Here is a 25,338-nt window from a genome sequence, read left to right as displayed (position 1 = left end):
TGTTGGTCACTCATCATATTACTGGTCCAAATGTAAGCCACTCTCATTAAGCTTATATATTATTAAATCCACGGCACTCCAGCTTTTGGGTCTAGGTCCGTGGTTGGCGACCGTGAAAATGTTCGAGGCGGCAACGTGACTCTATTAAATGAGTAATATGTTCGAGCAGTCACAGTATTTTTTTTAATTACGTCATGTATATAAAATGCTATTATAAATATTTGGTGAACATCTCAAGTCTCTAAAATAATTAATATTTAAATTAAGTAGACAAGAACACAAAATTGATTTTTTTGAAAACTGGTTTTCCGTAAAATCTATTACTTACTTACTAATAAAAGTGATGAATGCACAACAAAAAAAAAGATTTGAAACATCAAAATATACTGCTATTCTCTCAAAATCTTAAATATTGTTTTAAATATGTTCAAACTACTTTTGTACATGAAAAAATTAAACGTTTTAGAAAATCGATTATTTGTCTGAAATGTTTGAAATATTTCACATTAAAAATAAAATAATTTCGTGTCGTGGAATATAAAACGTATCTGCAAGAAATACATAGCAATAATTGTTATGTTTTTATTTAAAATATCTGCTTTGACATTTATCTTCCCTTAGTACCGAAGGTCCATAGTTGTACAATTATCATGATTATGGCCCATGGAAATTAGAAAATAATGTTAGAAACAAAGTACACATAAGATATTCATTTCCTTTTGGTCATTTTTATTTTGTAAGGTTTTGGTGTTAAAAGTATACCACAATTTACTCCGTCGGGTAATTGATCTATTTCAATTATATAATCATGTATTAAGTTGGCGAATGCTAAGTTAACAAACCGCTGTGCCAACGCTTCACCAGGACATCGTCTTTTTCCTACAAATAAATAAACAATGATATTATTATTACACTTTACAGCATAAAGTAAATAAATTAAACCGTTTACCAAATCCAAAAAAGTACATGTCTTCAGTCGTATTGATTTTTCCGTTAGTGTCCATAAACCTCTCTGGGCGAAAAACTTCTGGATCACCCCATTTCAACTGATCCTGGTGTACTGAATACAAACTCATCAAAATTGTTGTATTCTAAGAATAAATATTAAAATGTAATAATATTGTTTAAAATTGTTTAAAATTGCTAAAACTATTATTTACGAGGCTTAAAAATCAAAATACCAATACAAATTTAATATTGTATGAATAAAATAGTTCCGCATGCAAATGAAATGTGTAAAGAAAGGAGACGACAACCGTTGAACAATTGTTCACTAATGTAATACTTAACCAATTATGATGATACAATATAGCACTGAAGTCATTATACCTTAGGTATATTATATCCATTAAGATTCGTATTTCTTAACACACGTCTAGGACCTATGATTGGTGTTACGTGATTAAGCCTCTTCGTCTCTAAAAGCACCGCTTCCACGTATCGATTTCTATTTAAAAAAAAATAAATTTAATATAAAAACAATAATTGTTAAAAATGTATTTTACTTAAGAATTTGTTCAGCTGTAATATACGTCCCCGGAGGTTGGATCTCATCCAGAGTAGATTGAACTTTAGCCTGGACATCTGGCCACCGAGCCATAGCCAATATAGCAAAATCCAATGTACTGCTAGTTGTTGATGATCCAGCAATAAATAAATCCAAACAAACAGCTATCAATTGTTCTTCTAAAATAAATTCGTTCATTTTAAAAAATGTATTAGAATATACATAAATAATAATATAAAATGTGTTATTAATTATTAATACTAATATATTATTTATACTATTATCATCGTCATTATTCTTATTTGTTAGTGTTACATGAAATTAATTTTTATTTGTATAAAATCATTATTATTTTAGTATAATATAAATGTTTTTTCAATGGCTTTAATATAAAAAAAACAAATTATGGAGGAAAGATATATTATTTATATGTACATATTAGAGTAGTTGTTTTTATTCTTAAGCTTATAGGTCATAACTTATAATACATGAATGTATAATAGTTAAATGTAAGCTTAATCTAAAAACTAATTATAAAATTAATAAGAAACTACTAACCAGTAAACATTGTATTATATATTTCTTCTTTTTTCATTTGATGTAAATATGCATCAATAAAATCTCTGGTAGTATCAGTTATCGTTTTCTTGTGTTCCACAATAATATTCTGTATGAAATATACATATATATATTATATGATACAGGTTTATATTTATAAAACAATTTATCATCAATAAATATTCAATTCCATTGAATTTTTTTTAGTGAATTTAATTCTGGCGAATGAGGACAGTGTTTAATGTTGATAAATCACAAATAGAATATTAGGTAACTATTATTGAATATCTCCAAGTTACAATCGTTATTACACATCTATCTCAATTTATCAATAAAGGGGACAGTTGTGTAACATTATGTAAATCTTTTAAAAATTAGAACCCTTAAATTATGTATGAAAAATGCAGGAACAGTCAAAACAAAATAATATAGTATCATAATATAATATATTTGTTAGGTTTAAAACGTATAAAATATAAGGTGCATAGGCGCAAATAATTGTGACTTACCCAGCCTTCCTCCAAAAAAAAAACAATGATTTTACTATATAGAATATTGGAATTTCCAGTATAGACCTGAGCTTCAGCCCCCCCCCCCCCCTCCCCACCAATGTCAAACACTATAAGCTCCTATAAGGAGATGTAAGAATATAATAATTTTAATGAGATCTTACGGATATCAATGAGTAAAGTTGTTGATTGATTTCAGTTATGAGTGAGAAACCCGTCCTGGTGGGTGCCAAATACCGTATCCATGGTATCTGGTTGAGCAGCCCACCGGCCATGTCGAATGCTGAACTCCGTTTCCTCATCAACGTTAACAGTTTAGGGTCTTCGAATTTAGTGCCAGCTGTCAGCTCCCACAAAACATTCATTACAGCTGATTGCAAGTATAAGGTCGGCGTTACACTTTTCGTCGCATCGAATAGGCGTTCTACCATGAGTTGATATTCATCATGAATCAATTCATCCACCCTTCTCTGTCCTAAGCCAAGTAATTTCAAGTGTCTGACCGCAAACGATCTATGTACTTTCCAAAGATCTCCGTCAGTCATCGTTATACCTATTTTAATACATATCATGTATATAATAAATTATATATTAGGATTCGGGGACACTCCTATGGAAATTCTTAATTTTTTTTGTAAAATTTGAATTGATCATTTACAGATAAAAAAGAATTTCAGACATCAAAATTTAAATTTCATTTTGTACATTTAACTATTTATTTTTTATTTATTTATCTATATCTATATCTATACCTCCCTATATAAAAATGAATGTTTGTTTGTGTGTCCTTTAAGCATTCCTATTTCCTATAACGGCTTGACCGATTTTGATGAAATTTTTTGTGTGTGTTTGTGTGGTTCCCGGTATGATTTAGATTCACAGTTGGAACGGTAGGTCCAACCCGGAGAGGTAATTAAACGGGGATTTTGAGATTTATGGTGGAAATTTTTGTTTATATAAATTGTTACTATTGGTTACAGGAGAAATATTTAGTAGAAATTACTTATTAGTATTTATTATTTTATCGGTTGCCATTGGTTAATCGGGCAGATCAAATCGAATTTTCGCACATTCCCTACTTTATACTTGATATGCTGTCGTACATTTTCCGCTATATGACGTAGTGGGATTGCCTACCAGCCACCAGGGAGGGCCTAGTGGCGGCTATCAAACAAAATCAAGGTGTACCAAATTTTTAATTTAACTACCCAACCTCCAACCTTGATACACAATTTAGAAACCAATAAATCATTTTTTTATACTACCCACCTACAAATACAAAAAAAAAATCAGGCAAGTGGGTGTTGCTCTGACGTACAGTAGCTGGGTACAAGTGGGTCACTGTAATGGATTGGTTTAAATTTGAGTTCTATGATATAAAATCATTGTATACAAAATACGATTCTGAGCGAAGACCCTGAGCCCATAATATTAGTAAGTATTTTGATGATTTAATTGTGATTAAAGTAATATATTTTGCTATTAGGCATTAGTACAACAGTAGGTCAAATACATTTTTGCCCAAAAAAAATACATTTAAAAATGCCATTGCGTGTATAAAATATAATAATATACTCTAAAAGTGTCTTATTCCCATATTTTTTAATTACGACAAAATAACTAAAACCGTTACTCTCGGTTTGAAAATGTAATTTCATCCAAATTTGAACTTAAAATGTCTGAAAAAATAACTGGGTTTTATATTTTTTAGTTATGCTGTATTAACTTTTTGAGAATCCTTGTCTTACATTTTCAATCCTTATAGGCTATAGCTATAAAACGTAAACGATTATTTATTTTTTTCAATCAATACTCTTAACTGTAGACTGTATAACCACAGAATAAATGAAACGAATCAACTATAAAAATTACTTAATCCCCGCTAGGTATAAATATATTTATATATATTTATAATATAATGTTCTAAACTAATTTATTGTATATTGTACTGTTTATTTGAATCGTTGAAAATGCAACGATTTCTACATCCAATATTCCAATCTATTTACTATTTAGTATTTCTATTCGTATTTCACTACCTATTACACTTAGCGACATTATTTAAAAAGCGTTTTATTATGTAGGATTGCATTTATAGATTTTTTTAATGGAGTATAAAAATATTTTATATAAGTACAACGTGTTATGTTATATTTACCTCTACGTTTACCCATTGTCCGGAGTCTCATAAAAAAATTATCAGGCCGACCCTGAAATTCTTCTCTATGAAACGTTTCATTCAATAGATCGTTTCCGAACACAATAACGACGTATTCACGTCCTAATTTCAACCCAATGATGTCAGACTTGTATCTTTGACGGAGCTCCTCAAATGCCAAATATTGACCATTTTTGGTAGCGGCCAATTTAGATAATTGGTACGTATTTCCCACAAAAGGTATCCACTTTGGCCCTAAATAAATAGAATAAAAAAACTAAACGTCAATATGCGTCGTTGAATTTATATGCTCAATTGTATTATTTATATATTTTGTACTAAATAACCCTGTAACGTTATAAGTACTAAAAATAAAAAAATGATTATATTGATAATGTTATATATATTTATTTTTTTTTTTTTTTATTAACTTGAGCCCGGGAACTATGGCCATTAGCTATTTTAGGAGTTATGGACTATCATGGTTGGTAGGCAACACGTTTATGTGTGGCAAGGTTTTTGCTGCTATGAACCAGGGTGGTCCAGGAACTAGTAGCAGTGAACGTTTTTACTCTCAGTCACATTGTATGACTGTCAACATCATATAAATTATTTTTTATTTTGAAGTGTATAGGTAATATAAACGAAATATAAACGAAATTTCAAAACCTTTTCAACATAAATAATAATTATACTATAATCGTACAATTCATTAGTTTCGCAATTATTCAAATCTTGTTGAATTTCAGTCTGAAAATGGCTTGTAAAAATAATATGGTAATAATAATATACATATCACGGAAATGTCTTTTTTCAATATTTAAAATTTACGGATAGGTGAATTTATTATTATTGATGTAAAGCCACATAGATGTGTACAAAAATATTCGATATTATAGTTTATTATTTTTCCACAACAATGAATAACGACGATAAGGCTACGGAATTTCATGTTCTAATCTAATCATACTTAAAAACTAACTTAAGTTCCCACCCAATCTAGTAATATTATAATTAGTATAAATATACAAGTACCTATTATGGTTATTATCATGACTATCCTAATTATTATACAACCATTATTCAGATAATGTATCAAAACTCTATAACTGTAATAATGTATATAATATTTTATTTATAATAAAAATAATAATAATAATAATAATAATAATTATAATTTTTATTACGGAAAATAAATTCCAATATAAATAATATAATTAATAATACATAATTGACTACAGAAAATAAATACAGTTGATAATAATTGAATACAAAGGGGGAAAATGTTGTGATCCAAAACCATGAGCAACATCATAACCAGAACGAGGTGTTCTTTGTACATTAATAGCATAAAAATCATAAAAAATTATTTTGAATTTTTGAGAGACATATTGGTTACTGATTTAAAGAGCTATTTTGCCATATCAAGCATAGGTACCTATATGCAGGCTATATACTTATACATATATATATTATGTTTAATATTATATATTGTTTAGTAAGCAGATAACTCAAATATAATTGTATACATTTTTTTTTTCTGATAATGGTTGCAAGTAACTCCATTATATATTTAATAATGTAAAATACTAAAAAGTGTATTTTGCATAAAACAATATAAAATACAGAATGATTATCGTGGGAGTCACACGATACACGTCGCATACGATGAGATAGTCCTTATATTATAGACCCACCATATATTTATAAAAATATATTTACTTAACAGCATTCAAAATGTGGAAAGTAAATTAGTGATACATATAAAGAAAAAAATTATAATTGTTATTAAGTAATTAGTTAATAGTTAATAGTTAATAAGTATTAACTATTTTCATAAACGTTACGCAATTTTTAATTGATTGATTTCACAATAATACGTAATATATTTTCGTAAAACGGCAAATGGTCTCAAGAAACCTATTTTTACTACCTATCCATATGGACTATTAATTCCAGTTGGTAGCCAATAATTAATTAGTTATTTTATAATACTACCATGGTTTAGGTCTATAGGATATGGATAACCCACTTGACCTAATACCTACCAACAGTAGATACTAGCCGATATTAAAGCACGTCACAACTGAAACAAAAATAATTCTAAAAATGTTGACTTTACCTGGTGGATAGTTTTTTGGTTTCCTACACGTACGAAGAGCGATCAATAACAGAATAACTGTAACGAAACATACAAAATACCAAGACATTAATAACAGAGACATAATATTATTATCATGCAGTTGCCACTTGCCGGGATAGGTTAACGATTAAAATAACGATAAGACAAACGGTACACGTGGTAGCCGGCGAACAACTGACCGTTTTTTATTCGCTCGTGTAGTGTAATAGTGTTTTAATCGTATTTATTTAATACGCCGATGACAACGTATAGTAATAATAATAAATTGCTTCTAACTCTGCAGGATGAGATATGTGTGTGTGTGTGTGTGTGTGTATTATGCGTATAATGCTGTAACGTATATGTAAAACAACGATATTAATTGTGCTGTAAATTGGTGGGGACATTTCCGTTGTCCACTATCCAATAAACTATTTTGTGTAACTAATTATAAACACAATTCGTTTTGGCCGTTTGCCCAGTCGTATACAGGGTGATTCGCATACTTAACTGTGTATGTTTATTTATAACTATAAAGTATAAGTGCAATATGTCAATATCTAATATAGTATAGTAAGTACCTAATATACTAATATAGTAAATACATACATAGTACATGTATCACTTGTTGAGAATAATGAGAAACTTAATAGATGGATACATTATATACGACTAGATAGATGCAACTATTGTATCATACAAGCATGCTCACTCCGAATTGGTACTATTATAACGAATTTCTTCAAATTCTAATTTTTAGAATTCCTAAACATACTTAATGATCTGATTTTCAAAAAATTAGACTTTTATACCATTTTAGAACCTAGGCGATATTGTGATACCAAATTCTTTTTTCGTTGTAAAACACTTATTTTCCATGTAAATTGTCAAGCCGGTGATTTCATTGAAAATATTGATAAATCCGAACGGAAATTTTTACTAGTAGTATTTGAGTTATTACTTATTATTAATGTTGTGTAATAAGGATAATAGATCCATAATAATAAATGGTTTGGAAGATGGGAGCTGATTCGACGATTAAAGATATTTATATAAATATATCTAAATTTTATGTTTTGTAAGAATTGTCCCAAGTAAACCAAATACTAGATTAAGAATTACATATACCTATTTAATATAGATTTGTTAAACTATTTGTAAGGAATTTTATCCTTTGTACCTATACGTTTTAATAACTTCAAATTTTGATTTTGACGATCATCAGCAAAATAATTTACAGTAAAAAAGATTGATTCTAATTTGATAAAAAATAAGTTTGTATCGCCCCACAGCCCACATTTCATAATATAACACCCTGTATATAGTCGTATGTACCTATATAACTACTTAGTATTTCGTTCTCAACACGTGATACATAATATTTACCTACCTACTGATATTCGATATTTTACCTACCTATACTAATTAAAATTTTATAATTTCAGTACAGTGCAGTGTGCACACTGCACACACTGCACACAAACTATACACAAACTGTACACTTTTCCTGCATACATTACTAGATTTACAAAAATTATTTTCATTTTAGATTTATGAATTAATACGTATCAGGAGGTAAAAAATACATTTATTTACTCTCATGAAATCAAATGTCCAATTAAAACATGAAGTTTTGAAAGTTCCCGGCTGACCTGCAGGTTACTTGACATTTCGCGTTGACAATCTTTTCACTTAACTTAATCTTCGTCACCAAGTAGTTAAGTATTATCATTATACTTATACAGTTATACATAAGACATAACAGTAAAACACAAAACAATATGAAATTTAAGTGGTATATAATACATTTTTGTTGCACATGTCACCTAGCTGAAAAGTGTAAACATACAAATTCAAAGAGTAGAGACGCCGGGATCTATGAAAATATACCCATGTGATATTTAACTAAGAACTCAAAAAAGAAAATTGTAATACCTACTCAATATATCTGCATTCGTCGCTACTTAAGGGTACTCGTATGATATTGAGTATTAGATGATAAATAGGTACTATACCTGCCACGTACTTATAATTGGTGTTAGCTGTTACCACTATAATAATATGTACCTGGTATATAAATTTAATGATCATAAAACTTCATGTATATTATATTTTTAAGTTTATTGTATTGATGTAGGTTAAATTGTTAGGTTATATTTACACTATACAGGCAGTGACAATATTATAGGTGGACTTATGCTTATGGATATGCTAATACGTAAAACTTTAAATCATCAGATCATCCAATATATTGGAGTATTATTATATAAATGTTTATTTTTATATTTATTGGAAGAATTTATTTAAAAAATAAATTATTTCACGGTAAAATCTTGAAATTTATAAATCATGAAACTCAATTTATCATGTTTAATAAAATAGGTACTAGGTATACATATCGCTTTAAAGTGAAATACCTGAATCTGACATACCTGCTTAATATTTTAAAATAAACTATTAAAATTAGAATACAAATATTATAATTTTTAAAACAATTGATGTTAAAATTAAGTAGGTAGTTATCTGAGAAATTATGAATTTGCTGTAATAGTAAATAGATAAACCAATTGCACAAAGTTGTCTATTAAACAGCATCATTTAATACAATTTAACTGTAGTTCATGTTATCTGCGATCCATTCGACAAATGATGCCACCCTAGTATATACACCCGGATAACCTGGTTCAGCGCACTTAAATCCGTAAGACACAACACCCACTAAATAATATTGACTACCACTTGGCCACATTAAGGGACCTCCAGAATCTCCCTGAAATAACAATCAAAATTATAAACATATTAAAAATGCATGGTACAAATTATAAAGTTTTTAATCAGCACCTGACAAGCGTCTTTACCGCCTGTTAAGATACCAGCACACAACACTCTATCATCGATAACTGATTTCTTGTTGGCAAACGCTCGTTTACATTCCGAATTGTCCATCACGGGTACTTGAACTTCCATTAGATGAGTAGAACTTGGTCCCCCTAAATAATAAATATAATAATATTAAGACCAAATTTATAGAATATACATTAATATTTTAATATGCTGTAATTCCTCTTAATTTTACCTATACTCTATATTTATTTATTATTTGATTACTTACGAAATGATGTGGAACCCCATCCGGCAACAAACGGTACAGATTTAACCAACTTGTTGGCTCTATGATGTGATAAGATGGGTAAACAGATGGGTTGAATAAATTCTAAAAAAAAAAAATGTATTGTTTATGTATAATATATAAGTGATTCTATGTATTTGAAATGTTAAGTAATAATATAACTAATAGGTATCTTGACACCCCTAGAGAATTAATAAATGTACCTATTATACTAGAGACTAAATAATTAGTAAATATTGAAAATACTTACGATTGAATCTAACACTGTTTTCTAATTTTAATAATGCAATATCAGTGGTGTATTCTTGTGCGTTATACCGTTCATGTGTTATTACACGTGAAATTGCAACATCTATTGGTCCAGATCCATCCCTCACTTTAGGATCTAAGTTCAAATCACCTAAATGCGCAACAGCCCTGAAAAACTAAATAATTTAAAGCTACGATATTTGATATTTAATTATTATCAAAAATAAATTTTATATAAATTAATACATCGTTTTTAATAATAATAATGTTCAATATTAGTTTGAATAAATACGTTTGACAATTGACAATAGTCTATTATAAAATCAATGATACAATACTAACATTAGGTAAGTGGTATAGTAATATTATAGAATCAACCTACTGCCTATAATCTATTGAATATATTATTGATTTCTAGTAACCATGTTTTGTAATAGGGTGTTTTACTTTTTTGACTACTCGATAGTTGTTCGAAATTAGATTCTTAAATAGGTACATATTGAAAATGTTAAGAAAATATTCAGCTTTGAAATATAAAATATAAAATGTTTGATGTCATTCAAAATAGTAAAACTGCAGTTAAAATTATCACACAGTACAAAATATTTTTTTTTATATTATATGTACCAACCTAAAGAAATTTTTGATTTGTTACATAGAAATTACAATAAAAACACTTATATAATGTGTACCCAAACCAGCCAAACCTACAAATATTTTTCAATTTAAGCTCGAGGTGGTATAAGGGAATAGCGGAATAAAAATCCCCGGAAAAAAATCCCTGACCCTAGGAAAAAAATCTCCAGACTACAATATTACTCACAACTACATGCAAATGGTTGAACAAATATTTTTTAAACGTTAATTAGTATCTATAATTACCACATTATTAATATTTAATTACAAATACGTATATTATATTAAATTATACCTACTGTATTATATCATTTAAAAAAATTATATAATAATGTTTTAAATTACGATGTTAATTTTTCGAAAATTATTTATAGTATTATATATTATATTAATTTTTTGAATGATATAATACTATAAAATAATATAATATATTAACGTATTTGTAAATAAATATTAATAATGTTATAATTATAGATACTAATTATTAACGTTTAAAAAATATTTGTTCAACCATTTGCATGTAGTCGTGAGTAATATTGTAGTATGGGGATATTTTTTCTTAGGGTCGGAATTTTTATTCTAATTACCGGTATAAGGATATCCGAAGAAGCAGTACCACGAAATATATTTATCGTTGGCGTTTTCTCTGTAAGAAATATCATTGATTAGTGATTACCTATAATATAACACTACAACCAATGCTACCACTTAATATGTAAAGTTTATAATCATATTTATACAAGTAAATACTTGTCAACGTGTATTTAGACATGGACAGTGAATATTGTATGTGAGTAGTGAGTAGTGGCACGTACGTATACGTCGTACATCAATAGTACAATAGTATGTAACCTGCTTTTGACACATTCGATTTAATAACATTTCCACATAGGCACATAGGTATTATAATATTCTTGTCTCAAAAACATTAAGGACATACGAATCATAGGTATATAATAACTAATAAGATACTCACTATGTAAAAATATTGTAAACAAAAAGAAACAATTTTCAACTACATAATTTATAGACTGAATGAACATATTATTAACACTTACAATTTTCGATTTCCAATACCGACGGTGCAGTGGGCAGCTGTTAATACGTATCTATCTGATATCAAGGCACCGCCACACAGCCATTGGTATTCGGTAGTTGGCCTATTAAGATCTTGATACCCAAGTGCTGCCATCCAGGGCCAAGCACCTAAATACATTGAAAAGTCAATATTTGTAATTATAATTCATTAAACCTAATATAATTTTCAAAGTATATATTTTGTGGAATTTAAAAAAAAATTACAATTTAAAAACGTATAGGTTACCTAATTCAGCAGGATTTCCTCCGACAATTCGAACGTGGGTAGAATTGGACCGTCCACAAGTTTTTTGAGACGGCAATTTGATTGACGAAACTGTTTCGTAAATTGCTGATCCTGTTGAATCAGGTTTGGGAGTAGTTATTCTTTGAGAAGTTTCAGTGGCGTAGGTAGTTGAAGTAGGTTCATTCTCCAATGGACAGCATACCTTAGGGTCTTTACCCTCATATCCACACATAGAGTTTCTGAGAAATGTGGCAATAGAAGCATTGTGTCTCTGATTTTGTAATAGATAAAGTAACGTTGAGCATCTTTTTATGTTAATGCAATTGCCGTTAAGATCATTTGGCGTGAAACATTCTAAAAATTTAAAGAAATTGGTAAATTATTTTTAAATAAACAAATTAAATAAAACAAAATATAATTGAATAATTGAGTAATTTATTATTGTTGTAAATTGTTATAGTATTGTTGTTCATTTATCAAATAAATATTGGTCTGCAATTTACAATTCTTTTAAAAAATATCTTGAGTAAATTTTATTATTATTAGATTCAGATTTAACGGAATTTTATTATTATAATACATACATTTTTTGAAAAGTGTGTAAAGACATACTTCATTTCTTTATTAGTTTAACTGGTTTAATATTGGCTACCAGCTATATACCTGAACAGGGCTGGCTGGGCAGGCGGGATACCGGGAGTTTCCCGGTGGGCCGCTTGTTTGGATTGGGCCGCTTGTACTCGTAGGGACGTTTTTTTTAGGTATATCGGTTAAGGCACATCCTGTCGACAGACACTTTTCTAATGCTATTGTATTATAAAACTATTTAGTGTTAACGAAATTCCTCAAAATAGATATGAAAAAATGTATAAATTGTCAAAAATAGATGCTTGTGTGTTGTTTCATATTATTGTCTTATGGGGTATGAATAGTATTGAAAAATTCTATGAAAATGTACTTTTGTATTTCCAATAATATGGTTTATTGAGCGGTTTGAAAGTAAACACACCTATTATCAATATTGTAGAAGAGAAGTTAATTTATGTTCAAATTATTCTCAAAATAATATACAATAATTTTATATGAAAATATATTATATTTTTTTTTTGGTTGTTTTTATAGATATACCTAAGTGGTCCGATTTTTTTATTTTCCCGGTAGAAATTATTGACCCAGTCCAGCCCTGTACCTGAATTTATGTAAAGTTAACTTAACATAAATCCAGGGAATTCATACTGTGCATTACATACTGTAAAGTAGGTTTCAAGTGTACCATTGTCATTGCCACCTGCTGTCATATTAATCATAAAACAGATGACTATAATAGTTATATAATTATACCATAAGATATAATTAGTAATATAGACCATCTTCGCTCAGAATCGTATTTCGTATGTAGCGATTTATCATTGAATTCTTAAGAATTCTAACCTAACACTTACATTATAGAGACTTACTCAATATTCAATAGCGAAGTACAGTCGATTGATACCTATAAGTATACTGTACAGTAGAGCGGTTACCTACTTACTCCAATTCTTTATGAATTATACTAACTTTAAAGTGATGGTACCTACGGTGATTTATTAATAATCACAAGATTAGAATTCAGAGTCTACTCAAAGGTGATAATGTTTTCAGGGAGTTCTCATCTTCTTAATTTCTTATCACACTGATGAATACGGCTTTAAGGATATAATCATCTTGACTTTCCCTCGGGGTATTATAAACTTCGCTAATAAAGTGCTTATAGGGAATTGTTTAATGGAATATAAACTTAGATCAAATTTAACAAATTTCAATAATGTTTTCGCCTAACGAAGATTGTAATTGTTTTCATAATTAACATAATATGAACCCTAGCTTTATTTAACTAATAGTCAATGAAATAAAACATTTTAGTTACATAACAATAAGATTACCTACCAATATTGAAAAGTTACATTCATTGCTCAAAAAATCTTTAAATCTATATAGGTACCTAATACTTATTTATTTCTAAATAATAATTTTAATTTTAAAAATATATTTATACGAGTAGTCTTGTGCCTTGGTTCTTTTAAATGTGTGATAGTATGATACTAGTATACAACCTATAGTAAATTATTTATTACTATTAATACAAAGCCGACTCGTTTTAAGGTAAGTAAAGTGTGCAGAAACACAAATTCCCAAAGGTGAACACATAGTCTCGTTTTATCTCGTAATATTGTTTTTCAAATTAATCAAAAATATTTTTGTAAATAAAATATATAAACAAACAAAAATCAACATCTATTTAAAGAAAAGATTATATCATTTGAAACAGATTTTCTGATATCTGTAAGAACAATCTATGAAATTTCCATCAAAATTGGTCAGACAGTTTTTGAATAATTTAACTACATAACCACACATACATATAGCCATTTATATATAGATTCATAAACATCTATATTTTGTAATAAAAAAAAAAACACTCACCATTGTTGTTTTGTGAGTTTTGAGCCTCCACACTCCTGTCTCTGCCAATCCCCAGACTGAACACGAATACCATACAAATAATTAATTTACCTCGGTCCATGTTCAATAAAGAAGATCAAACTGTGTACCTAAACACAAAAAAATAAAACATATAAGTGTAGGTATAATTAAATATTTAAATTGCCCACGCCGTGCTAAACTCAATAATCAAAGATTTATTTTACCTTCGGTGTTTATACTTCTTGATTATGCTGCAGCTGTGACTATAATTACGTGATAAACGTGTTCATGGGCATTGATTACGTCTGATCGAAGGTAATCTATATTTAAAATAATAAATATACGTGGCCTATACGTCGTCAGCAAAGTAATCCCTATAATGATTTTTATTAATTTACATTTCAGGATCATTTATAACTAAATAATAATACAATAGGATTAGCATAACAATATGTCTAACTAATTAGGTAGCATTGATCATTAGGTATACCTATCGTCAACAAAATACATAAAACCAATCCCTGGTTAATAATATGTCTTATAATACGTAGGTATATATACTTATTTTTAATAATAATAATTATTATTTTTTCAGATTTCCGAGTTTTTCGATAGCCCCTCAATTGGTTATTATAAAATATCAAACTTTTAGGTAACAACATTATCTGCGTTTTCTCGTTAATTTTTCACGAAATTTTAATTTTTAAGTTAATTATGAGCATTTTCAATTATTAATGTTTTACATACCATTATAACTCACTTAAAAATTGAAATATCGTAAAAAACTAACGAGGGAACACAGATAATGTTGTTATTTAAAAGTTTGATAATAGGTCGATTCCCTGTAATGTCAAAACTGACGGGACCTTATTGAAACTAGCTAACGAACATTTGCTATGTCGTACAGTCGTAGACACGGAAACAACATACTGTTGTCGTGTTACACGTCATGTGGGTGCAAGTCCTCTTAACTAGATTAATTTCTAGATACCTTTGTGAGTATCAAATTAATGGTAAAAAACAAACAATTAATCGGTGAATTAATTATGCGCATAACCATTATACATGTTTAACCGCAATTTTTGTGCCCTTCGTCCATAACTTTTTCTCCGTTTTATTTTACATAAACGTAATAATGTCAATTTATTACCTACGATATATTATATTGTTCACACGTACCTATGGTATTTTAATTAACAAGATAGTCAAAGTACCTACATATAAATTGTATTTTATTGTTCACGTCACTTAAATATTTGGGGAAAGTAAATTTATAACCAATTAATAAATTAAACTACTAAATATTCATAATTTATTGATAAAATTGATCACTTATCAGTTATCAAAGATAAGATCAAAAATATATACATAATTTTGTTGAAATTAATTAAAATAAACCAACTGGATTATTAGTTTTAGCAGGTAGATAGGTACACACAAAAAATACATAAGTATTCATATATTATTATATGTATACTCAAGTGTAGAAATAATTTTCTAGTCCAATATTTTAAGAAAATAAATATTAAAATATCATTAACCTAACGCGGACAACATTTACCTATTATACTTTTATATTTTATAATTTTATGTAATATTAAAATGGTATTGAAATTGTTTCTGAGACAAATATAATTAATTAGTTACACGTAACTATAGTATGTACTACTTAAGTTAGTGCTCACAGTGATGAAGACATAATGTATAAATGTATAACAAAATAAAAAAGTTGATCAGTAGATACTTACTAACTATAAAAAAGTATGTAATGAAGGAGATATTATATTTGTCATTTTTGTAATATTAGCCTATTGAAGTTAAAGGTGACCTGCTACACCTACTATAATGGCTCCGTTAAAACATTTAATTACGCCTATGTATATTCCAACCAGCAAATTACCTATTAAAATGGTGAAAATCAATATAAGTTATATTTAATTATTTATCTAATATTTATTAGCAATATCGTAAACTTATAGTCCACATTGAAGGTCTAGGTCATGATTTCAAGGTAAAAATAATTTGATAAGCAAACAAAGAAATTAAAGTTAAAAATATTTGTTTTTCTTCTTTTTTACAGTGTTATACAGTTGTTATATATATTTTTGAATAGTATAGAAAAAATATATAGGTATAATAATTAAAGGCTCGTTCGAGTAATTTATATGAGAACATATCAAACGCCTATGTGATTTTTTTAATTTTGATGTTTTTGTATCATAAAATGAGTAGATATAATTTAAAACTTTAAAATAATACACTCGTGAGTGAAATTATTTTTTAAATACTACTTTATCATCAATTGATATATTAATACGTTGTACACAATATAACAGAAATGTAGTTATTACCTGTTAATTTGTTGGTGACTTCTATTATTCCAACGTAGTGTTTTTTATAGAAATATAATACATAACAGCGTAGTTTGTCTAACTTAAATTAGTTGTACCTTGTACGAAAGGTAAGAACTATGAACAAGTTATCAGTCATACGTCAAAAGAGATACTAATAGAATAAGGTAATTTAATAAATTATTAATATGCATTATGCTCATCAGTAGTTGCAAATCCCACCTCCGATTCGCTTTGTTCAAAACCGGTCGACTAATATGATTTTAGTTACACGTATATTAGTTAGTAGCGCTATAGCTTGAAAACAGGTTCCCGTTTATGTATAAAGAAAAATTTGTTGAAAACAGATAATAATAATTAATAATAATAATCATAATAATAACACGAATTGATTATATATTCTAAATTGTAGTTTAAACATTAAACTTAATATCTTAACAAGAAACATATGATGAATATTATGTGGTAACCCCACTACGTCACGAAAATAATTTTGTTTTCAATAAAAGATAAGTCGTTGGTATGTACAAAATTTGAGGCCTAAGTAAGGGTAAGAATTAAGACAAAAGAATAGGTATTTAACTTTTGGTCGAAAAATGTTAGAACATTGTTGAAAAATATCTTCAAATACTATTAAAATCGGTTAATTATGTTGAACATTTATTTTATATGGAAATAATTTATGTGTTATAAAATCAACAATAATAAATTAGAAAATGATCAGCACATTTTAAAAACATAACATAAAATACTGACTATATACGTAGTACATATTCCTAATAGTACTCGATAAAAAATAATAATACTTTCAATTTTCATTATCTTTTGGGAAATATTATTATATTATGCTGATAGCGATTTGGAAAATAAAAAATATTTATAAATGCATTAGCTAAAACATTTGATAGGTAAATATTAATTAATCAGTAAACATTATTTATTTAATTTGATTATAATGTTGCTTAGATGATTTTACTAAAGAAGTAGCTATCTAATATCTTTAATGTAGGTACCTACCTCCTACCTATAATATGTGTGAATAAAAACATAACTTGATCAAGTATAGTTTATAGTTTATAAATTATATTATTATTATATTATATACTATTATCCCACTGTACCATGCATCAACCAAAACCTCCTATAGATGTCCAAGAATATAACATCCTGAAAAATGATCTATTTTACAATAATAAGATGTTAAATATTTTGTTTATTTTAACTTTTACAAATAACATCAATAATTGTATAATAGATCAATTTATACATCATATAGACTATTTATATAGACTTTTTGATCTTTCTTTGAAACAATATATTGGGAGCCGTCTATTAAATTGTAAAGCCTTAATTCGTCTTTTGTTTTTCACGGCGCTTTTGAAAACTATTTGGAATTTTTTACCCCCCCCCCCAAAGTACAAACTGGATTCACTTTTCTATCAGGAAAGATTCCGTTGAAGAAAATCTAAGCATTTTTATTGTCCTAAAAAGTGATGACAGATACAAAAAAATGAAAAATAAAAAAGCAGGTAAGTGGATGTCACTCTGCTGTACAGTAGGTTACAAGTGGGTCACTGTATAATGGATTGTATTAAATTTGAATTCAATTATATCATATCATTGTATACGAAAAACAATTCTGAGCGGGGACGGTTTGTCAGTCTGGATAAAGTAGTCAAGGTACTAAATACATATACAATAACATTGCAGTCATAAAAGCATGATGGATCCGTTCTGCCGATACAACAGTATAAAACAATAATATTATCATACCATATCCCGACTCCCGGAATATAAAACGAGTTTATACTAATAAACAAAATATTAGGTATATAATTGTCTAAAATATTGAATTACTCATATTTTTTATGGATTTTTGTTTTGTTTTCAAGCAAAAGTAAATAATTCCCAGTACTTACAAATTTAAATAATTTGAAATACCTAACTAAAGAAATGGTTTAACGAGCATTTTGACAAATAACCAGTTTTTGGCAAAATTGATTTTCTTATTTTGTTATAAATTATAGGTAATTCAAAAACAAATAACGGTAGATATTTACAATTTTCTATTTTCCTACTTTTATAATTTTTTTAATATTTTGATTATTTTTGTATTATTTACAATTATTTAAATGTTTACTATAATAACTGTCTAAAATAATAACTGATAAAAAAAATGTATCAATAAAAAAGTCAAATGGCTTGAAAATGTAATAAACAATTTCTCATAAAAATAGTTCTTACTGAAATTTCAAAATCTAAAACTAGGGTGTCCAACCCGCGGCCCGTGGTAGATATTGATGCGGCCCTCACTTCAATTTAAAAACCATTAATTAATTGTATATAAATATATAATATATTAATATTACGAGAAAAATGTATTTTAAGAATATAAAACTACAAAATAAATCAAATAAATCAAATAAAGATAAACTTTAATAGTGTTTTATCTTTATTGGCTCCAAAAGCAATATTTTGTGTCTTTTATCAATACAAATATTTCTGCTTATAGTAAAATTATAAAAAAAATGTGTTGTTGTATTATAGAATATAATTTAATCATTCAATTTGAATATATTATTATAAAAAAGTATGTGGCCCAGTCTTCACAAAAGGTTGGACACCCCTGAGCTAAAAAATATATTTTCAACATTTTTTTTTCATATACATCTGAAGTTCAAATTTAGACGAAACTGTTTAAGCAAAGAATATCGATTTTAGTTATTTAATTGTAATTCAAAAATATTATTTTTTGGGACTTGAAATTTTTACGAGTTTTCGTAGATATCTGATGTTGCATTTGAACAGCTATAGCTATAGTTACACACTAAGCGAATACCTAGTTAGCGATAATTTGTATTCGCTTGCAACACAAAGCTTATATTACACATTATATCTGTATAGGTTAGGTTAAAAGGTTAAAAAATACTTTAAAACCAATTTACCTACATAAATAAAATATTAAAAATCTAAGATCTATAACCTGCTAATTGTATTTTAATTGTAGATACGTACCTCGTACCTGTACGTTTCCCCATTACCACCATATATGAATTTCATAATTATTTTTTGTAAATATTTGTAGTACTAGTAATGTCTAGTATTCATAATCAATTGTAGTACCTAACTAATTTGAATGATTACCAATGTATGACATTTTTCTAAATTTCTTCGCCTTTAGTTTTTGCACCATGTGAATATGTGATGAATAAACTTGTCATTACAATTATGATTTATCGGATCCAGAGTGCAGACTGCAGAATGTTTCCGACTTTCCGAGATCGTTTTGCCAGTATTTTCACCATCACGCATCCCATGGGCATAATAAATAATAATAATTATTATTATAATAGATCATAATGACGTCTTTGGCGCATCCGCCAGTAGAGATAACACGTAGGCGTTATCAGATTATTTGGCGAAATGCCACGATAAGGTGATGATGAACGTGATAACCATCGCGGCACGTCGTCCTAACGTGTATCGTACAACCACAGTATATTTTTTTTTTTTACTCATAATAATAATATAGTTAGTGGTACAAGTGTACAACTTTACTATCGTGTGTGTATTTCATTTGTTTAAGGTGTTCTTTTGGTTTTTTTTTGTTTGCTTAATAAATACTGAATAATAGTTAACCACTCGGATTATAGAATGCTAACATATGTTAAAAATGCTCACAAAAAAGGACGCGATCGCTTTAGAGTTGTATATCGACGAACCATTTTATTAGCTGTTGTGCCGTAGTGACGAAAATGATTTCAATACGAAAAGCTGTCTTTATCGTAAACACTTTTCTGCTATGCGTCTTGTTGGTTTTTAACATTTATTGTAAGCTCCTCGGCGTCCAGTTATTTAAATATTATCAATATCGATAGTTACAATAATATAATGGCATAATGTTTTTATACTTTTTTTCCAGTCACAAATGGAGACATGACCATTGTCGACATCAAAGAATTTGAATACGGAGGCGATATATTTTTTGAGATTACTCATCCTCCAGAACTACAGTTTACATATCGCATAAGACCTGCCAAAAGCTTTGGCATCCCTTTTGTAAATAATTACCTTTTACTAATAAGCTCAATTTTGGTCAAAATTAGTGTTTTATAGAGTGTAAATATGAAATCCTGATTTATTTTTTGTTTGTTAAGGACAAGGAAAAGTTTCCAGCCAAAAAAACAAAATTGGTACTTGTCGACCCTCACCATGGTTGCGAAATGCCAAAAAATGCAAAGCAACTTGAAGGGAATGTAGCGTTTGTGAAAAGAGGGTAATTATATCTATTTTATTTTACACTAATAAATGATAACACCAAATGAACATTTTTAAAACAAATTTTACAAAACAGTGTGTGTAGCTTCTTAAAGAAAACTGTGATATCAGAAATATCTGGAGCAAGAGCTATCGTTATCACAGACAACAACATTTATGATGATACAGCTTATATACACATGATTGATGATGAAAGTGAAATGTCTGCCAACATCCCAGCTGGTTTCCTTGTTGGAAAATCTGGGTAAGTTGTTTCATTAAAAATGAAAAAATATTTGCTTTAATTTGCATTTTAAACACCAAATTAAAATGTAGACAATAATATGACATAATATATAATTTTAATTGAAATATTTATTTAAACTTAATATATAATAATACAATATTTATACTGTGTTCTAGGCATTTAATACACACCAAAATGTCTGAACTCATGATGTCAGAACTGCCCATTGTGTTTCCATTAAACATGACTTATGTGCCGTTACATGAAATCAAGCAACCACCGTGGATAACAATTTGAATCTTATACATTCAATTCAATTCTAGACTGAAAATCCCTCCATGTTATCGTATAGTTTTAATGTTTAATCATTATGTTTTGATATTATTTCATTTAATAGCGAATAATGACTGAACGGAAATCTCACGTATTAGAATATAATTGCAGAAAACTGTGGACCTAATTTTGAAATATTTTTAGCAATAATTACCTACAATTTATTTTGTAGTTTGTACAGACGTATAACATTATTCGGTTTATTTATTACAGGGTTATATCAAACAGGGAGTTATTTATGACATAAAAATGTCATTTTTAACCATAATATTTGAGGTAACCGTTCATTTTTTATATTTAATATTTAATTGTATATTTGAATCAATAATAGTTAACCAGGTGGCTAACAAAGATTCTAAACGGTGACAAATAAATTATGATATCAATATGATAAATAAATGTAATTAATAATAATACATCACATCATAAAATTACCAATTAGATTTATATAATAAATAGTGTTTTATTGCATTTTAATAAATATATTAGATTAATATAATTTTTAATTTATTTTCATTAACCAAATAAATTATTTGGATTTTACATTTAGTACTTGAATGATGAAATGTTGAATCTATAATAGTTTATTATATTATATTATATCCAGCCAAGGAAAATCAGCAATGTACATTAACTTTTTTCAAATCTATGCCACAAAAATGTTATTAAGTGTTGTGTAGTGTGTGTTAACATTTAACAACAATATCTATATCTGAGGATTGAGTTGATTAAAAAACTATTTTTTGGCATATCAGCAATACCTACCTATGTTACTAAATAATACTACAAATAATCCTAGGAGCAGCGGGGAGGGGGGCCCCTCTAATAAAAACCTGAAGATTTTACCACATAATAATATATAAAAATGTCATCTCTACTTCAAAATCTTCTTTTTATACATTTTTAACTACAAAATAATTAATAAATTATAAATTTGATAAATGCTGTCAAAATTTGAACTTTAAATGTTTATAAAAAAAAATTGTGCCTATGTATTTTTAATATTTTTCAACTGCTATTAGAACGATATATCAGGAGCCTTATATTAAATTTTCACACTTTTTTACCCAACAAATAAAATTTTATTGATATTTATAGAAAAAAAAAACTAAAAAAATTGAAAACTGACAATGTCCGTAAAAGGCTCAAAAGAGTCAAAATATTTTCAAAATTTTATGGTGTATAGAAAATGCTTATAGAAACATTCAGTGAAATTTTCAAGTATCTACAGTCATTTGTTTTTAATTACAATAAAATAAGAAAATTGTTACATGAGAATTCGAGTGAATATCAAATGTTGTAAAAATATAAATTTCAGATGCTCATAAAAATTTAATTTGAGTTTCTTGTAGATGTTTTTTTTTTTGATAAAGGTAGACAAACTTATGAGTAATTTTATATTACATTTTCAAATCTTAGATTTAAAAATAAAAATTTTTATGAATTCTCAACTCAAAATAATTTGCTAATTTTTGTGATTTTTCAGTATTTTGTCAAAATTTGAACTTTAAATGCTTATAAATAAAACTAAAGATTTTCAATTTTTTTCATCTGCCTTTGAAACAATAACCTAGGAGCCTTATATTAAATTTTCAAGCTTTTTTACTCAACAGATAAAATTATATTGATATTTATAGAAAAAAAACTAAAAAAAATGAAAACTGAAAATGCCCGTAAACAGCTCAATATAAGTCAAAATATTTAGAAAATATTATTGTGTATAGAAAATGCTAATATAAACATTCAGTCAAAATTTCATGTCCCTACAGTCATTTGTTTTAGAGTTACACCAAAAACAAAAATCGATTTTCTCGAAAACAGATTTTGCGTATAAATTCCCGTTTTTCCTTAATTTTTCTTTTGTTTTTCACGTCGCTTTTGAAAACTACTGGGAAATTTTTACTTTTGACCCCCCAAAGTACCAACTTTCCTATCAGAAAAGTTACTGTTGAAGAATATCCAAGCACTTTTACTGTCCTAAAAGGTGATGACTGACACAAAAATAAAAAAAAAAAAACACACATCATTGTAAAATCAATACATTCATCGCTTCGCTCAGAATCTAGATATTGTAAAATAAATAGGTAAAAATGTTCAATATCTCAAACTACATAGGCGGAAATCCATTAAAATTTCTGGGGGGCTAACATTATTAACATCAATGTGAGCGGGGGGGCTTCGATTCTGCAAAACTAAAAAGGATGGAGCTTCACAGACTTTGGTGGGGGATGGACCTCCCCCCCCCTCCCCGATTACCACCATGACTAATGCTCAAACAACAAGGTTTACCATATAGATAAACCCATGTAACACACTAAGACGGCCCGTCGGCCCCTATTATAGCCATATAGTACTTATAACTTTAAATCTACTGAATTATGACTACTACCGAATATTGACTTCTATTGAGAGGTGCTTTTTCCTAATTTCTAGTAAATCTGTTACACCGGGTTACACATACTCTGGTGCTTGTGTTGTGTTTGTTTTTAAAAACAACTTGTCAACTTAGATTTTCCCGTTTGTGTTGGGAAAAGTTTAGTTTATATTTTGATTTGTTTTCTTGTCCTGTCTGAACCAGCATTAAATAGAACTGAAGTTATTAAGCAAAATGTTCAGAAATGTTATCAACAAATTTAATATAATATTGTGATGCACGAGGTAAGTTTACGCGATTCATTGATAGCTTTTCCCTAACGCTGAAAGGCTAGAAATGCTGCCCTAAACAATATATTGAGGAACAAATTCACTTAAGCCACTTAGAATTAATTTTTTCTTAAAACATACGTATTTTAACAAGTTAAGAACGAAGATGAAAAAAATAATTTGCGGGAATCATAATTTTGGAAGTATTAATGTATTATATCCTTGAATCCTTCCACAGTTTGCGATTTTACGTTTATATGCATGCGCACAACACTGTACATTAGGTAGGTACAGCCGCACGCAGCGCCTATAACAAATTTTGGTTTTTTTACGTACCTTTTCATATACGCCCGGCGACCGGCGTGGTTACTTGCTCGGACAATTAAAATCGAAAATATCCCTAGACTTACTATGTAAAACCACGTTGAATGACTTCAAATAGCTAAAACTCCAGAACTAAGTTCGACCGGAAAATGCTGACTTCACTATCGCTTTCAGCATGCTTAACTACATATTATGTTAAATCAAACAAATTGAAAAAGAATGTCCGGTAAACATAAATATACTACTGATTTCATCTTCATTTTTAACTTATTAAAATACGTAAAAAAAAATTCAGAATTCGTTATAGGCGCTGGGTGTTACAGTAAAGTACGTAAAATCTCAAACTTTGGAAGAATATAACTTCAAAAATAATTTCCACAATTTATTTTTGCACCATCGTTCTAAGCTCGTTGAAATATGTAAGTTTCAAAAAAAAAAAAAAATGCAGGGCGTAGCTAAAGTGAATTTATGCCATATTAAATAGGTAGTGTTGTTTTTAAAGTTGAAATATATGTATATACTATATA

At 28.0% G+C, this 25,338-nt stretch overlaps 3 protein-coding genes across 6 annotated transcripts; 1 reads left to right on the top strand and 2 right to left on the bottom strand.

The window, feature by feature from the left end:
* Nucleotides 1-708: 708 nt before the first annotated feature.
* On the bottom strand, nt 709-7,913 carry LOC132945100 (probable cytochrome P450 305a1). Its single transcript, XM_061014735.1, has 8 exons — nt 6,855-7,913; nt 4,733-4,987; nt 2,739-3,127; nt 2,066-2,174; nt 1,506-1,686; nt 1,330-1,447; nt 950-1,091; nt 709-879 (listed from the first exon to the last, which is right to left on the bottom strand). The coding sequence occupies exons 1-8, from the start codon at nt 6,955-6,957 to the stop codon at nt 710-712; spliced, it is 1,467 nt and encodes a 488-aa protein (XP_060870718.1). The 5' UTR covers nt 6,958-7,913; the 3' UTR covers nt 709.
* Nucleotides 7,914-8,956: 1,043 nt separating this feature from the next.
* On the bottom strand, nt 8,957-17,210 carry LOC132945101 (venom protease-like). 4 transcript variants are annotated; one of them, XM_061014739.1, is made up of 10 exons: nt 17,008-17,207; nt 16,405-16,556; nt 14,881-15,030; nt 14,657-14,784; nt 12,194-12,547; nt 11,928-12,075; nt 10,235-10,401; nt 9,967-10,068; nt 9,696-9,844; nt 8,957-9,624 (listed from the first exon to the last, which is right to left on the bottom strand). In XM_061014739.1, exons 4-10 carry the CDS (start codon nt 14,754-14,756, stop codon nt 9,463-9,465), a joined length of 1,182 nt encoding a protein of 393 aa, XP_060870722.1. In that variant the 5' UTR covers nt 14,757-14,784; nt 14,881-15,030; nt 16,405-16,556; nt 17,008-17,207; the 3' UTR covers nt 8,957-9,462. The 4 variants fall into 4 exon arrangements, with proteins under 4 accessions (XP_060870722.1, XP_060870719.1, XP_060870720.1 ...); XM_061014736.1 differs by lacking the exon at nt 16,405-16,556; XM_061014737.1 differs by lacking the exon at nt 16,405-16,556 and having other exon boundaries at nt 14,881-14,976.
* A 3,251-nt stretch (nt 17,211-20,461) lies between these two features.
* Nucleotides 20,462-22,343, top strand: LOC132945446 (PRADC1-like protein). Its single transcript, XM_061015191.1, has 5 exons — nt 20,462-20,838; nt 20,930-21,066; nt 21,165-21,283; nt 21,362-21,529; nt 21,688-22,343. The coding sequence occupies exons 1-5, from the start codon at nt 20,763-20,765 to the stop codon at nt 21,806-21,808; spliced, it is 621 nt and encodes a 206-aa protein (XP_060871174.1). The 5' UTR covers nt 20,462-20,762; the 3' UTR covers nt 21,809-22,343.
* Nucleotides 22,344-25,338: the final 2,995 nt, after the last annotated feature.

This window comes from Metopolophium dirhodum, chromosome 5 (assembly GCF_019925205.1).
Source record: "Metopolophium dirhodum isolate CAU chromosome 5, ASM1992520v1, whole genome shotgun sequence".
Taxonomy (NCBI): domain Eukaryota; kingdom Metazoa; phylum Arthropoda; class Insecta; order Hemiptera; family Aphididae; genus Metopolophium; species Metopolophium dirhodum.
Note: the sequence above shows the minus strand (reverse complement) of the source record. Positions and strands in the feature narration are given on the sequence as shown.